The sequence below is a fragment of the Ictidomys tridecemlineatus genome, chromosome 7, assembly GCF_052094955.1.
Source record: "Ictidomys tridecemlineatus isolate mIctTri1 chromosome 7, mIctTri1.hap1, whole genome shotgun sequence".
NCBI lineage: Eukaryota > Metazoa > Chordata > Mammalia > Rodentia > Sciuridae > Ictidomys > Ictidomys tridecemlineatus.
The window spans coordinates 39,696,603-39,713,681 of NC_135483.1; the positions used below are offsets into that span (position 1 = coordinate 39,696,603).

Below are 17,079 nucleotides of genomic sequence, written 5' to 3' on the forward strand. Positions count from 1 at the left end.
GGAAACCACGCGGCGCTACGGCCAAGGCAGCAAAGGAAAGACATGACGATTCAAGATGGCGAAGGACCTGGATGAGCTCTTGGATGAAGTCGAATCCAAGTTTTGCAGACCCGACCCACTGAGACTGGGCATGGGCGAGCCGTCCAAAGGCTACCGCGTCACCCACAGATTCGACCGAAACCGAGCCGAGGCGAAAGAGAAGCTCAGGTTAACGGACGGGAGGGGTGGGCTGTTCTGGTAAAAACCCCAAAGCCGCCCCGCCGCCGCTGCTCCCAAACAGAAGTGCCATTTCCCTCCAGCCCCCTTCGGGTTAGGGCTTAGATCCTCTGTTTCCCACCCTCAGTTCAGCGCTAACTCTACCCGCTGCCCACAAGGATTTGGGCATCCCTCCGATCGGCGCAGTCTCCGCCCCCGGGCAGGGCCGGGGAAGCTGGGCCCGCAGACGCCCCGCCCCGGAGAGCCTGTGGCCCCGACGCTGTCCTTGCCCAGCACCGAGGCGTGCCAGCCCGCGGCGTCCTACAGCCCGCCCAGGTGCCCATCTGGCGCGCCTTTCCTTAGCCTCGAGAGGGCAGCGCTGACCTGGGCCCAATTTTGGCCGTCTGACACCGAGGTTACCTACCCTGTGAGGTACCCTAACAGAAGGACCTGTTGTTGCGTCTGATGTCTTCACCCCAGCCAGTGCTTGGTCTGTTTGTTAAGGAAGGAGAAAACGGTTCCGTTCTATCCTGCCATTACCCCCATTTTTTTTTTAACTTAAGAGAGTTAGATGAGATTAGATTCATCATAGAAAAATTAATTATTGTGAACAATATCTGTATTAATTAGCTCAACGAGTTAAGGGACCCAGCAGATGGCAGACATCTCCGTGGAAATTTGGGGACAGTTCTTAAGTTTTCTGGATTTTTGACCCAAAAAACTACCTTTTAAATTTGCCAGCTTTTTATCCTCCATATAGTCATTACATTATAGGTCACCCTCTTTTGCTGCCTCTCCCCCCACCCAAGGAACCCAAAAAACACACACACACCCAAATATTAGCATCATGTGAGTATTGTCCTTCGAAGCGATGACTTGGAAGGCCCAGCAGTAACTCAGGCTAGAATCTTTTGCAAATTGCCTCTTGCCTAGAATATTTGGGAAAGGTTTGTGAAATTACACAGAAGCAGCTTTGGATCGGTCCAAAAATGTCATTCTTGCTAACTGTTGTTTGGTTTGCATGTGTGTTCTCAGAAGTGTTACCCCATTCCATTGCTACCCAAACCAGACTTACCTACGACGACATAAATTCACTCTCAGAAGATAAAAATATTGAGAAGATTTTAAAGGAATTTAAAAATAAAAGATCTCAAAATAAGTTGAATACCAAGTAGCATTTTTAAAAAATAAATGTAGAAACAACTAAAATGACTACTTTGAATGGATCCACTCCCATTTGGCTGAATGCATATGAGAATATCACTCTCCTTAACTTAAATATTATCTTGTATGCTGGAATTCCTTACGTACCTTTCACAGCATATCTATACCTATTATCCCTTTCCCACCAAAGTGTTACTTTGCAAATTCTTCTGTTTTAATTTGTTCCTTTTGGGAATGGAGAGAATTTATCAAAGAGCTTTCCAGCCCTGTTCATCTTAGGAGAACTAGCATGCAGGCAGATAGGGTGTCTTCAGAGCAGACAGCTCATAATGGAAAGCTCAGGTTCTTTCATTCCTGTTTGTACTATTGAAATTCATTCATGTCTTGTAGTGCCCCATCCCATATTAGTTTTTTTTTTCAGTAAATTTATAAAAGTTACAGTGAATTAGCACTGTTGTCATTTGTGTTAACACCTTTTATCTGCCAAAGTAGTTGGAAATTATTCAAGACAAAAACAAAGACCCTAAACCTAATACTAAATATAGTCCCTACTTGGTATATAATGTCACATATTAAAATTTTTCCTTGAGCCAACATTAATATTTAAAGGCAAGGAAGCAACTTATGTTGTGCATTTATTAACAGGAGATGGCCTACCAATTGTACAGTAATATAACCTCTATCTTTTCTATTGCTGTTGTTGTTGTAGCTGGACATAACACTTTATTTTATTTATTTTTATGTGGTGCTGAGAATCCAACCCAGGGCCTCTCATGTGCTCAGAAAGCACTCTACCACTCAGCTCCAGCTCCAGCTTCACAACTCCAGCCCCAGCCTGTATCTTTTATGAGTTAAAATACTGAAATTACCTCTTGAAAGGGTAGCTCTGCAGATAATACAGTAAATGATCATACTGCATCTGAATACCAAAAACAACTGCTAGTGTAAAAGACTTTTTAAAAATGCAATTTGTGAAAGTGTTAAAAATGATAAAAAGAAATATGTGATTAGTTTTGTCTTTTAAAAAGATTGATATGGGTTAAGTAAAACTGCAGTGGAAATAATAGTTCCAGATGGTAAGATGAGAACATTTGAAAATAATATCAGGGCTGGATTGGGCTCAGCAATAAAGCACTTGCCTAGCACAGGCGAGGTCCTAGCACCACATAAAAATAAATTAATTAATTAAATATAAAAAAAGAAAATAATATCATAGCCTGTTAGATAAAAGAGCTGTAATAATAATAGCTAACATTTATTGAGTCCTGTCCGTTTGCTAAGTGCTTTTATATGTCATTTAAACTCCACACCCCCCGTGTGGTGAATAATATTATTCTCATTTCACTGACCAAACCAAATAGTTCCTTTTCCAGATTCATATTGCCAAATTAACCAGGACATGATATATCTAAATTTAAGTCATATATATTCTCAATTAATTATAATTGTGTTTATGGTTGTTTCTTTTTGTAATTTTGAATGTACCTTTTCAGCAGAAACTATATCTTAAGATTAGAATGTAAAAAGCAAGATAAGAGAGGGAAGCAATAAAAGATTATTAGTAACTGATTAAGATTATTATAGCAGCAAAAGAAAGTATATTGTCCTCTAAAATTAAGAGTTTTGAATGAAATGTTGGCTTTTGTATTATTACTGTTATAAAGCATAAACACACAAAATTGTGTGATCTAATAACAAATCTTATGTGAGCTGCCAGTTTGAATAGAGTATGAATTCATCTGACTCTTGAAAATATGGCTCAACAAGTAGGTATTAGGCAGCAGTGTCTGGATTTTCTTAAATCAGCTTAAATTATCTTATCCAAGCAGAATCAAAGAAGGGCTATATTCCTTATGTTAAGAAATTTCAGAGTGCTGGGGTTGTGGCTTAGTGGTAGAGCACTCACCCAGCAGTTCGAGGCCCTGGGTTCGATCCTCAGCACCACATAAAAATAAATAAATGAAATAAAGGTATTGACAACTACAACTAAAAAATAAATATTAAAAAAAGAAATTTCACAGTAAATACATTTCTAAAATTAGAGAGATTGACCAATAAACTTGGGTTCTAAAACAAATCATTTTATGATCCAATGAATTTGATTTACACTATCTAACATAAACTCGTAAAAGTTATTCTGCTAAAATATTAGGTATATGGACTGTCCTATATTCCATTCCAAGCCTTTCGTCCCTTGATTTGCATGACATTGAGCAAGCTTCTGAATCTCAGTGCCCTTTTTTCACCTAAAAATTGGGATAATAAAGATCTTCTTGTAAAGCCTTAGGACAGTACTTGCCTGGCATTTAGTAAATATTTAGTAAGTGTTCTCTGTTAAACAGAAGCTCTGTGCAGGAACAGTTTGTATTAATAATCCAGTGATGGCTTTGCCTGGAGAAGGTAAAGAGATATTTGAGATATTGTATCTAACACATTGCAATTTTCCCCCCTTTGGTCATTTGATTTCATGACCTTTGACTCTTTTAGTAAAGAGATACAGTTATTTGATTTACAATGGAACCCTTTGTTTATAATATCAGGTCCTATTTAAAATTCTACATATTTTATATTCTCTAAATAAATGCTTGATGTAATTTAGAAAAGTGCATCCCTAGTTTTCTCTTGAATATAATATATAGGTTTATTTCAAGTATGTAATAGTAAAGTACATATGTGAATTTGTATTGATAAACTCTCTTTGTCTCAGCAACTTAGGCTATGGCCATATCAAGAAAAATAATTAACATCACATTATCCTTCTGTTATCAACTGTAATAGTGGACTTTTTATAAAACTTCTGAGACAGACATTATCTTAAGCTCCAGGTGGGGAGTTTTGTTTGTGTTTTTCTTTTCAGATCAACAGAAACATTAAAAAAAGAAGATGATCTTGACAGTCTTATTAATGAAATATTTGAAGAGCCCAATTTCAACCAAAAAAACTTTGTAAGTCAAGTGTTTTAAATGTGCATTAATTCTTTCATTATTTTAAGACATTTAAAATAGCATGAAAACGCTAAAGAAGGCACAGTAGCTATCTATAGTCCTTTTGAATTCTGAGAAATGTAATTACTTAAAGAAACCATTCCACTTAAAGAGATATATAGAACTGGGTGTGGTGGTGCAGCCTGAAGATACTCACAAGGCTGAGGCAGGAGGAGCACTTGAGACATGGGAAACATCAGTGAGACCCTATCTCTTTAAAAAAAAAAAAAAAAAAAAAAAACCTGCAACAAAAGAGTTGAAGAGGAAATAAAATATTTATAATATTTGAAACTCTCACTGTTATGTTTCCCTCTTCATTTCTTAACAAGAATAAGAAATTAGAAAAGCTGTTAGTGTACAAGGTGTATGGACTGTTTCTCACCCCAACCTCTGCTCTCCTTTGCATTTCTAAACCACTTCTCATCTTTGATCTGAACTCACAGACCAGATTATTTGTAATCTCTTAGAACACCTTCAAATGCTAAGCATGTTCCTTTCCCTATAGGAACATGCTTAGCATTTTAGATGTAGTGCCATTGCTATTACTACATGTTAATATTTTATTAAATGCTTATATATCTTTTTTTAAAAGTCTATAAAATAACATGACAGCCGCCTAGATACTGAATTAACAGCTGCCCAATTATGAATATGTCTTAATGTTTTTCTGTATTTGCCTCCCCAGATTTTTTTTTTAGAAATGAAAATCAGAGATACAGTTTAAGACCCCTCCAAATCCTACTCTGCTGTCTCCCTTCCTAGTGGTGACCACTATCCTTTTCATTCATACTTTTAGATACTTTTATAACTTATACGTTAACTATAAAAAAAATTTATCTGCACACAATTGTCCACTGTGTAACTCTGCCAAGTTTATTTATTCACTGATGATAAACATTAGATTATTCCCAGTTGTTTGTTATTACAGACATTGCTTCATCAGATATCTTTATATGTCTTCTTTACGCTTGTATAAGAGTGTCTCCAGCATATATAAAATAAGAAAAGGAGTTCCTAGGTCATGAGGTATATTCATCTTCACCTTTTTGGTACAATGTGTGAAAAACATTTGTTTAAATTAGTAAACCAAACATATGTTTAATTTACAAAGACCACAAAGAAAAAGTATCTAAAACAAATATTATTCTGTGGTATTTTTTTAAAAGGTAGGGAAGATTGAAATAAGACAGGGAACGGAAAATCACTAGGTTACAGTGGTATTAAGGATATAAATAGGGGCTACTTGTATTTTTGTCAGCCAGACTAAAAATTAAATGACTAGTAATAGCTTTTTAAGGCCTGAATTTTTCTAAATTGAACATTTTCAATTTACCTGAGTAAATTGCCTAGTTGAGCATGTCAACACAATAGCAATATTAAAATATTCTGCAGACTATATCCTAAATGCAGAATAGGTGAATTGTAAGTGCCGAATAGTAATGCTAATTAGTAGTGCTAATTAATAGGAAAAAAAAGGTACATGGTTTGGGTATTATTCATTAATCATCTGAGCAATTCATTATTTATTGACTACCACAGGGTACATATCTGTATATGAGATATTTAGTTCAAGGTGTTTCTGAAAGAGAAAATGCATACTTTTCTGGTTTGGGATATACTAATTTGGGAGTGCTGATGGAATTCTCAGTGGTAGAACACCTGCCTTGCATACACAAAGCCCAGCACACACACACACACACACACACACACACACACACACACACACACACACACAATGTGCACATTTATACTCAATTTTCCAAGCTTCAAGAATGAAAACAGGTCTATGTAAAATATTTATTGGATGTGGAAAAGAAGTATGATAAATGAGTGTTACATGCCCACATTGTCCTAAGGGACCATATTATACCCTGAAAGTACTGCTTCTCACCCCAACCTCTGCTCTCCCATTACATTTCTAAACCGCTTCTCAGATCCACACCAGAAAGGCAAGGAACCAATAACAAATATCAGTGTGTCCCCTCAGTCACAGTCGTGAGCCTGGAATACCATGATGATACATGAAACATGCTCCCCAAGACAAAAAGAGACTCATGCACATTATTTTTCATACTCACACCAAATTTTATTCTGATTCTGTTTAACATTAAATAAAAGAGTTAAGAGAATGTACAATGAAATATTTTTGCCTTCATTAAATTTCCTCACCCACTAGGTAAAATAAAAACATGTCTCTGCATAGTTTAAATTGCCTTTTTTCCATCTCACTTCCTTCTCCTTGGCGGTGGTCCTAGTATGTGGTTGGTTCATGTTGTTTGGTACCATATACCAGTTAACACATAATAAATGCTTGCTAATGATATGATGTTATGTGACCATATAGGAACTACTGTATGGTTATGACTAGGTAGCTCTGCATTTCCCTTGAACATCTATTGGCTGATACCATTCCAGCTGATCAAAATTAATATTGCTGAAGTTACACAGGAGTTTGGTTAGTTTATTTTTAGTTCAGATGAGCACTGTTCACAGGCATTAAAAATGAGTCTTAGGGGTTTTTTTCCTCCTCAATTGAATTTTTCCAGAATGAAGTTTTAAATAGAAAGCATTTCGTATTAAATCATTGAACTCCAATATTAACTGAAGAGTTATAAAGTGACTCTAAATCTTAACTTGCTAATAATGGCAGTATATCAATTTCCTAGACTAAAAGTTGCATAGTAATTTCCAAATTCCTCAGGGAGTTATACTTCCCTGTTGCCTTTAAAGGCTTTTGAACCTTGTTTTTATTTCAGTTATTTAACAATGATGCCACCAAAATTTTTCTGTTAAGTCGTTAAAAAAAATCCTTGTTGTAAAGTAAAGAATATTAGTTTTCATGTTACATTTCTCTAAGTTACTCTTGGCCTTTTATTGTTTTGTTAACAGAAATTAAAATCTAAATCTTCAGGTAACACATCTGTCAGAGCTTCCATTCAAGGCCTCAGTAAAAGGTAAGTTGAGATGCTTTGATGAATTACACTCTGGTGAACAAACACTATAAGCATAGTCTAGTCTATTTTGTTACCATTTAAACAGTGACACTGAAGAACAAAGCACTGGTTTGGGCCTTCAGGAGAAAGACCTATAGCAAATATCTTTATTGTTCTTACGGTCTGTGACCCCTTAGTGTAAAGGAAATTAAATGAGAGATTATTGCTATTGTAAATAATTTTCTGCCATGTTAGAAAAAAAAAGTGTGAACAGTTTCTCAAAATTAATGTTCTGTTATATTCTTTAGTATTTACTTTGTCCCTTACATTATTTGGCAAACACATTTTTCTGTGACTCATTTTAACTCCTGAGTGTTCCAGAATGTACAGGTTATGTCCAATAAAGCAGTGATCCTGTAATAAATACCGCTTCTTTGAAATAGTTAGCTTGCTAGGGAAAATATACAATTTGATTATAAGAACATAGAGTCAATGAGGCCAAATTAACTTCTCATATTTCTTTTTGTTGTAATTTCATGTTTCTCCATCTGTTGAACACGTCTAGTTGCAGCCCAGTGTACCTTGGTGGAAGCACTCTTCCATTCGGAATTGGAACAAATACTTCACCGAGGTAGAATGAAACAATATACTTTCTTTCTATGTTTTTACATATTGATGCCCTGTTGTTAAAATGTAGTTCTTATCATCTTGTCTTGAGTACATTTTATAATGAGAGATTTACTAGCCAGATGTTTTGCTGAAATGTTTGTTATTCTTGAGAGATAGCTGTTAAAAGCTGGATGCTGGGTACAGATTGTTTATTGTGTTGATGCCCTTTTTCTTTTTATTTTGTTTTTTGTTTTGTTGTCATTGTTTGTTTTGTTTTGGTTTTGTCGTGCTGAGAATTGAACCCATCATCTTAGACAAGTGCTGTACTATTGAATTACATCCCCAGCCCTGTTGATGCCCTTTTCTAAGCCCTACTTGAAGTGCCTGCATCACTCCAACACTAGCTTGATTGATTTTTTTTTTTTTCAGGGCTAGGGATTGAACCCAGGGCTTCATTCATGTCAGGCAATCACTCAAACACCAAGCCACATCCCCAGCCCCCTAGCTTGATTTTCACAGGGTACCAAGAGAAGGAGCTTCTTCCCAATGTTGGAAACCAGTGGGTAAAACCTGTGAAGCAGTACAGCTACACAGCTTCAAAGAATGCATTAGTCACAACGACTTGGCCATACAATTAGCCTGAGAAGCTACAAGTCTGTGTTACTCAAAAAGTTCTCTAGACTGAGTCATATGATTGCATGTGGACCACATTTCTGGAGGGCTGTTATACTAAGGGAAGTAGAATCTAAAAAAGACATTGTTGGAGAGTTGGTAGTATTAGCTTACTTCCTAGAAAGAAAGACTGTAGGACTAAAGTGAAATTGGGAGTCTGGAGAGACCCCAGACAGAAACACCAGGCAGCAAATAGGGTAAGTCCACTGGGGTGGTGCCTGCTTTAAGTGCTACTCATAAGAACTGACAGCAGTTGAACCATCATTTGTTGAGGACTAGCTAAACAAAGAATTAGGGATACAAACTTGCTTAGAGCAGAATATGGCCTTGTTGCCATCAATCTTGTGTCAGCTCAACCTGACTCATTATAGTCCTTTCCAGAGCCATGCCATCTCTAATCCAGGCAGGCTTCTGTCAAGTCACTAGGAACTATAGCAGCTTCCCAGTTACCATCCACTTCCAAATTCTCAAATTTCACGCACATAAAGCATTCAAGATAACATCCCCAAAGTATTACTTTGAGCACTTCTGTTCACAAGGCAAATGAGTTGCCATTTGTCTCACATTAACTCTAAACTTCCTATATATCAAATTGTACCCTTGTGCTTCCTCTTTTCTCTTTAGTTCCTTCACCTGCCATCAAAGCCTGAGTTAGCTATTCCACTTACACTAGAACACTTGTCATCCTCTACTTTCCACTTACATTTTTTTGCCTCTGAGTATTTTTACATAGTTCCCTTTCTAATTATATAGATCCTGCTTTAACTCACATACTACCAATTTGTTTTCTCATTCTATCTAAACTTCTTTTTTCTTTTCTTTTTTCCAAGTGCACTGAATATCCACACTAAGGCTTGTACTAGTTTACAAAAAAAAAAAAAAGTAAAACACTGGTCAGTAAAAGAACAGACAAATAAGTAAATGATACCTGGGTATAGCTCTAGTGGCAGAGTGCTAGCCTGGCATGTGCACAGCCCTGAGTGTACTCCCCAGCAACACACACACACACAAAAAAAAAAAAAAAAAAAAAACAGAAGCAACACATGATTACACTGGGGTGGAGGAAGTGCTCCAATACAGAACACCTTCATCACTCTGCCACTCAAAAGTTGCCAAGCCTTGAGAAGCTCAGTTTGCTTGTCCCTAAAAACTAATCATGCTTCATGGAGATATTGTGAAGATTAAATGAAAGAATATAATATATAATAGCAGTGCCTTCAATGTAAAAGACAGCTAACTACTACAAGTATGCTGGTTTGTAACTGTTTATGTCTTTCTCATCCAGCAGTCCTGCTTTCTTGCTGTGTTCTCTCTCAGGGGCAAGAAGCCTATATTCTCCTACTACTTTTCCACTTTTTCTCAGGAAATACATATCAGTGTTTACTTATAGATGCCTTCTGATTTTAAATAGGATCTTTTAAAATGGTATATTATACTTTATTTCCAAAGATTAATATTACATTTGACTTTTATATGTATAGTCCATTTGTATGTGTGTGCGCGCACACACATGCATGTGCACACTTTGATAAAGTTCTGCCATATAGGTGTCTTGTTTTAGATGAGATTTCAGTAGACAAAAGAACAGCCTATTTTTATAGCTTGCAGGTCCTATCTCATTGTGTTGATGAGTGAGGATGCCAAAATGTATCAAATCCTGTTCCTACAATAGGAGATACTATGTGCTTACATATGCACGGATAAATGTGTATATTCATAGATCTTTTCTTCCTCACCCATCACAAAGATAAAAATGATCAGCTGCTCCTTTCATGACACAGAATCTGTACATATAAAAAAATACATTTATTCACATGCATTAAAACATTCTATATGTGAAATCCTTTCTACTTTCCAAAGAACTTTTTTTATATCTTTTTATATATGCATGTTGGTTCACCTGCTTCACAGGAAAAAAAAAAGACAGATTAACTAGTGCAAAAATTTTTAATTCCATTTATAAATGAGATTGAGATTCTGATGTTAGATTCATTAAGCACGTGTTAGCCACCAGCAAGGTCCTAGGAATTCAGTTAATAAATTATGGTGAATAAATAAATGGTTATTTCCCTACCCTCAATAAGCTTCAGTCTAAGAGAGGAGATAAACTTTAGTTATTTTCACAAATATACTTAATTTCCATCTAACGTGTGTTATAAAGGGAAAGAATGGGATGCTATAAGCATAGATAATGGGCACCCTAACTAATATGAAGGACTAGGGAATGCTTCCCTAACAGATAACATTTAATCAAACCACAATACGAAAAATGAGGAGTTAAGCAGAGAGGGAACTATTAGAGCCAGAGGATAAACCTTGTTATAAGATCCTTGAGATGGGAAGGAGCTGGGCATGTTGAAGGAAGAGATAGCTGCCAAGTGGACTAAAGCATGGTGAGTGGAGGAAATAATGGCTCCTAATAGAGCTGGAGAGTCCAGAGGCATTTGGTTTGGGGTCCTAGAGTCCTTTGAAGAATTTTAGAGAAAGTATGTTCTATATGCAGTTGAAGCCATTGGGGTCTTTGGGGGTGTTTTGTTTTTGTTTTGTTTTTGGCAAAATAGTGGTGACATAATTTGATTTCTGTTTTGAAAAAAAAAAAGTCATTTGGGCTGTTGTATGCAGCATGGCTTGGAATTTGGATGGTTAAAGATAGAAAAGCACTCAGGGAGACTAGTCAACAGACAGTAGGTGCAGTGATCTAGAAAAGAAAATGGCAGCTGTGACGTAGTGGTGGCCGTGGCTATATGGGAAAAGTATAAAATTTGAGATATTTAGAATATAGAATTGGCAGAATTCTGTGACTTAATGGCAAAAGTAGATAAGGAGGAAAGTTATTAAAAATGTCTCCTGGGTAGTATAGTTGCTTTGCCCAGGGTCACATCCATTTTTACAAAGCAAGGGCTAATCTTAGCCCTTGATTCCTAACCCATTATACTTTCTAGTATACCAGTTTGCAGCTCGTAGTGTATATAAGAGAAAAGAATCTTAACTGTTTTTGCTATTACAGCTGCTCTTTTTTTCAAACTGTTCAAATATCAAGACTCCGTAGTCCCAAAGTGTCAATCTGATAGGATTTACCTGAGAACCAGTATCCTGGCAGAAGATGATATTAAGCTATATTCTGGGCATTCCCACCACAAACATCTTAAAAGCCAATTCTACTTAGTAGGGCAAAAGGACAAAGCTGTTGGTTTGTCCTTTATTATGTATTCCCTCCACATTTTAGAGGGGAATTCTGGCAATTTATCTTTCACTGGAATCATGAATTTATATTAGATAAGTTTTTATTTACTGATGGTCCTGATTTACAGTGGTTTAACTTAAGATTTTTCAACTTTACAATGGTGCAAAAATTATACATATTCAGTAATCATACTTAAATTTTCATCTTTTCCCAAGCTGGTAAGTGGTGTGACTGTCTTTCAGTGGCAGTGACCGAGCCACAGCTCCTGGCCAGTCACTAGACAAGAAGCTGAACAGCCAATACTCTGCAGTATACTGTGGTGCTGAGCTGTGATGTTTGGTGGGCTATGTGTGTTAAATGCATTTTTAACTTAGCATGGGCTTATCAGGATGTAACATCTTTGTAAATTGAACAGCATCTGTTTATACTTATGAAAGAGAAATATATTTAAGCCCAGAAAATAAGCACTGATATGAATGCCCATTGTATAAATTGAGTCTATTTGTCATATTTATTTATTTGAGTTCTGGATAAAGCTCTGGCTTGGGGATAATGCTAAGTACTTTGGAGTAGAAAATTTTGAATCTTTTGCCCAGTTTGAGGAAAAGAGAAATACACTTGAAAGCGTGGTAATATTAATAGTATGGATAAAAACCAAGGCAATATTTTCAAGCCAATCAAATTCTACTCTATTAATTATTTCTAAACTACTTACAAGACTAAATTATTCCATAGACTAGTACTCATTATGATCTAATAGAGTGAATCGTAGCAGTGGAATGATTTCTTAGCTGCAAGTTAGTTTTATTTTTCTCACAGGACAGTGTTTGTGGGAAAATATGGTAGTGTGAATAGATTTGAATAAACTACTAAATTTTAAATTAAAAAGCTGTATTTAACATTATAGTTGAGATTTTTACACATACAAAATGTCAGGAAATTCTAAATAATAGTTCCCACAACAGCAATAATTCATCCAAATTGCACGTATGTATTAAGGCATTAAAGTTAACACTCTGTGCAGTCATGTAATAAACTATATATGCATAAGAAAGTGAGTTATGGTAGCTTTGGGAACCATCATTTTGCATTTCCTGACTTGTACATTTAAAATCTGAGTTCAAATGGGTACCAATGTAATTGTGTTAAATTTCCATGTATACAACTACATAAATTACTAACAGATTAAAAGAAATAAAGAATTGCTTGTGAAACTTGTATAGGTTTTTAATGTTTGATTATCTTTATTAGTAATATTTTTAGAAATATGAAGCATTTTCAAACTTTCAGGCCAAAAACTATTTGCAGTTTTGAAATTAACATATTTAAGTTTTAGATAAATAAGTGGAAAAAATATAAAGATGGGTTTTGTTTCATTTTTGTTTCAGAAATATTATATGCTTATTGAAAAAATTAAATTTTAAAATATATAAGAACATAATAATCTCCGTCCTTCCTTTTCATTCCCACCACTCATGAGCCAGCCAGTATTGGCTGTGTAGTATATAGTTTTCTACCATGTTCTTACTATTTTTTGCCATGTTCTTACTAACTTATACCTCTACAGAAGCTTACCACCTCTACAGGAAATTTTCTTTTTGGTTGTCTTTTCTCAAAATAGAGTCATGCTGTATCATATGTTAGTAACTATGCACCTTGCTTTGGGTATCCCTCCAAGTCAGTAGATAAATCTAATAAATTCTCTTTGTCAGCTGCCTAATGTACCTTATATAAATATACTGCCCATTATTCAGACTTTTCCTTTTTATGTATAGGGAAGGGAGATTGTGGGGATTGAACACAGGGCCTTGCACATGCTAGCGAGGTGCTCTAGCAGTAAGCTATGTTCCAGGCAAGTCTTTCCCTTTTTGATATATACTCAATTAATATCTTTTAAAAAAAAAACTTCAACAATAATAATGTAAACATTATTAAGATATGTACTTATATATTAGTGCTTTTATTTATATGTAATAAGTTTCCCAAAACAGGATTAGTATTACAACGATTAGATATAATTCTAATTTAAAACATAATGCCAATTTTTTTCCCAAAATGTCATATCAAGTTACATACCCACCAGAAATATATGAGAGTGATGATTTTAACTTAATTGGTTGAAAAGCTGTATTTCATGGTTGCTTTACCTCTTAATCCTTTAGATATAATATCTTAACTTTTTAACAAATACTTTGTGCCAGACTTTACCAAAATTAACTCATTATGTCCTCATAATAGTTCTATGAAGTATCTAAATATTTCCATTTTACAGATAATAGAAACCAATTCACAAAGAAGTTCAGTTACTTACCTACAGTTGCACCCTAGTAAATAGTGGAAGTGGCATTTGAATCCAGTTGCTCTACATCCGGAATCTATGCTCTTTACTATTCTTTGCTGCCTATACTAATGTGATGATGATTTTTATAGATTTTTTTCTTTGTTGTCATTTATAAACATTTTTTGTATAGGACAGTGTTGTGTTGAAAGTGTTTTCAACTCATTACTGATTTTTTCACATTTTTATATCTTAAAATTTCTTATTTTCTTTTAATTTTTATGATCAAATTTGTTTGTTCTAGCTTTTAAACACTTCAAAGAATTGAGGTTTCTTTAAACTACAGAATTACTATAAAATGAAACTGTTTACAACAGCAACTCATAATTCTTTTATACTTGCTTATATTGTCATTTTACTCCTAAAGTTACTATATAGTATATACATAATTGTGTTTTAAAATTGCTTATCACTTCAGTTTCTCAGATATTCATTGAGTACCTATTATGTATTAAGTATCATTCTAGCAGTTCTGCCCTCTCTCCTCAACACCATCAAAATTTCACTCTACATTGCATCTTTGCCATCAATACAAACATGCTCTTTCCCTCCCTTCTTAAAAATCATTTTCTTTAAATGAGAAGTTTTTAAAGAAACTACTCTGATATACCTTCTCAGTGAGGTCTATACAGACCATCTTATTTAAAATTGCAACCCATCCCCTCCCGGTATGCCTAGTTTTCTTTACCCTAATCTATTTATTATTTCTTTGAATTTTCACCTTTTAACATACTGTATAACTTAGTTTTATCATATACTAGAATCTAAGCTCCATGAAGACAGAAGCTCACTAGCACATAGTAGGTTCTTAGTAACTAGTTTTAAGTGGGTAAATGAATGTACACATGCCAAGTAGTGGGGAATCAGAAACAAATAAGACACTATCCCAGCACTGAAGGAGTTTGTGGGAGAGATTAATTGCAACATAGTGTCATCACACATTCTTTGATCAGAAGAATCCCTAGAAATTTCAGTAGGAAGAAAGTTAGCTTAAGTGAAAAGCTCCCTCAGACACAATTTTAAAACCATTGAATTGAATTGAATTAAAACCACTTTATGTCTGTACAATATGTATGTATGTATGTATCTGTCTGCAAGATGTCAGTAAAATAGGTAGGTGTGTACAAAAAAACTGAAAGTTTAGAGATGTAAACAATTATTAACATCAGATTAATCTGTATTTTTCTGTAGTTTATTCAGTAATCTGTAATATGTGGTATGTCCCAAGAATAAAATACATATTTTCATATTTAAACATACCAATAATCTTTAATACACACACACATATATATATACTTTTTAGTTGTAGATGGACAAAATGACTTTATTTTATTTATTTCTTTGTGGTGCTGAGGAGCAAACCTATGCCTCATGCATGCTAGGCAAGCGCTCTGCCACTGAGCTGCAACCCCAGTGCTAATACACGTTTCTTTTCTCCAAACAGAGCATGTGACCATCTGCGTTGTATAGCCTGTGATTTCTGGATAGTGAACTACAATGACTATATGTGGGACGAATCATGTGATTATCTGTTTTTTAGGTATGTTCCCAAAGCACTTCACTCTATGAAAAACACTACTAAGGACTTTATATTTTTTGTTTTGCTGTATTGTCTTTTTTAAACTTGGCCAGATCATGTGACCTGCACCTTTTCAGTCCATCTCTTCCTTTCTGTCTGCTGTCAGCCTAAACAAAGATGTGTTACTTCTTGATTGAATACATAGCCTCCTCACTGATTTTCATGCCTACAGTCTCTTATTTCAAACCATCCTTTCCTTGCTCAGAATTAAAGCATGACTCTGAATATGCCATTATTCTGCCCAACACCCTTCTGCTCAGTGAATAATGTTCAAATTCCTTAGCAGGTAATTAAGACCCTCGTTATCCAGCCTTTGTCCAGCTTTGTCTTTCCACAATATACTTTTTACCTTTGCAGTATTTTACCTCCATCACAGTACTCAGTGTCCCCATTCCCTCTGACTATGCAAGCTCCTCACCTCCTGGGGGCTGACCACCATTTTACCTACCCAAACTCTTCCTGTCCCTTAGGGACAATTTATCATGCATCTTCCTGATTCCCTCACCTCTCTCATCTTGGAAGTAAACTATTCCTTTCCTTTGTGTCCTCAGCTCTTACTGTCATATGAAATTGAAGATCTTAGATTGATGGTTACCTTCCTCTGTATGGTCAGAACAATGGCTTCTTCATTTTTATAATTTGTACATTTTTATATACTTCCAAAATAATATCATTAAGGTGTTACAAGTTATAAAAGTGTATTTGAACTAACTATATATTCATATTTGCAAATAAAATTGAGTTAAAATTAATAAGTATGTGTATCATGCATTTTGGGCCTCCCCGCAGACCTGTGTGTAAACAAAGACTGTTTTCAGATACAAGTAATAAATATATATTACGTTTCAGTTGCATAAAGTAAAAGATGAGAGGGCCGGGGGTGTAGTTCAGTAGTAGAGCATGTGCTTAGCATGCACACAACACCCTGGGTTCAATCTCCAGCACCATCAAAAAAGAGGGAAAAAAAGAGGATGAAGGCTTCCTACTCCACCTCTTCTGGCAGCCATCGTCCTCAATAAGTTCATTAGCATCTCTCCTAATTTATCAGTTTTTAAACTTTTTTACTTCAAAGACCACTCACTTCAAAGAACAACTTTGAATCCTCCTCACTCACGCATGCACTCACACATACATACACACAAATTCAATATACAAACATATGGGAAAATTATAACTTGGGAAGTTACACAGTTCCCACCCTAGCCTAGTCCCGAAATCCCAGGTTCAGAACCCCTGCTCTTAGGTTTAGCCCATTTTTTTATTGCCAAAATCAGAAAAGTTAGCTTAATCAAGTTTTGGTTCGCTTTTCTGACTTCTCTGATATTTACTGTCTTCTGGCTAATCTAATAAGTGATTAATAATCCTTGTATGTTACTAAGATGGACTGTAAATTTTTATAAAACCATTATAGGATAATAAGA

At 35.4% G+C, this 17,079-nt stretch overlaps 1 protein-coding gene across 1 annotated transcript in view; it reads left to right on the forward strand.

Annotated features, from left to right (window-relative positions):
* The window catches only part of Cfap418 (cilia and flagella associated protein 418), a 22,035-nt gene continuing 4,956 nt past the window's right edge, over positions 1–17,079 (forward strand). The window contains exons 1-5 of the mRNA XM_005328672.5: positions 1–207; positions 4,217–4,304; positions 7,233–7,297; positions 7,842–7,907; positions 15,524–15,619. Coding sequence (XP_005328729.1) covers positions 56–207; positions 4,217–4,304; positions 7,233–7,297; positions 7,842–7,907; positions 15,524–15,619 — 467 coding nt within the window. The 5' untranslated portion in view covers positions 1–55. The remainder of the gene's footprint in view (positions 208–4,216; positions 4,305–7,232; positions 7,298–7,841; positions 7,908–15,523; positions 15,620–17,079) is intronic.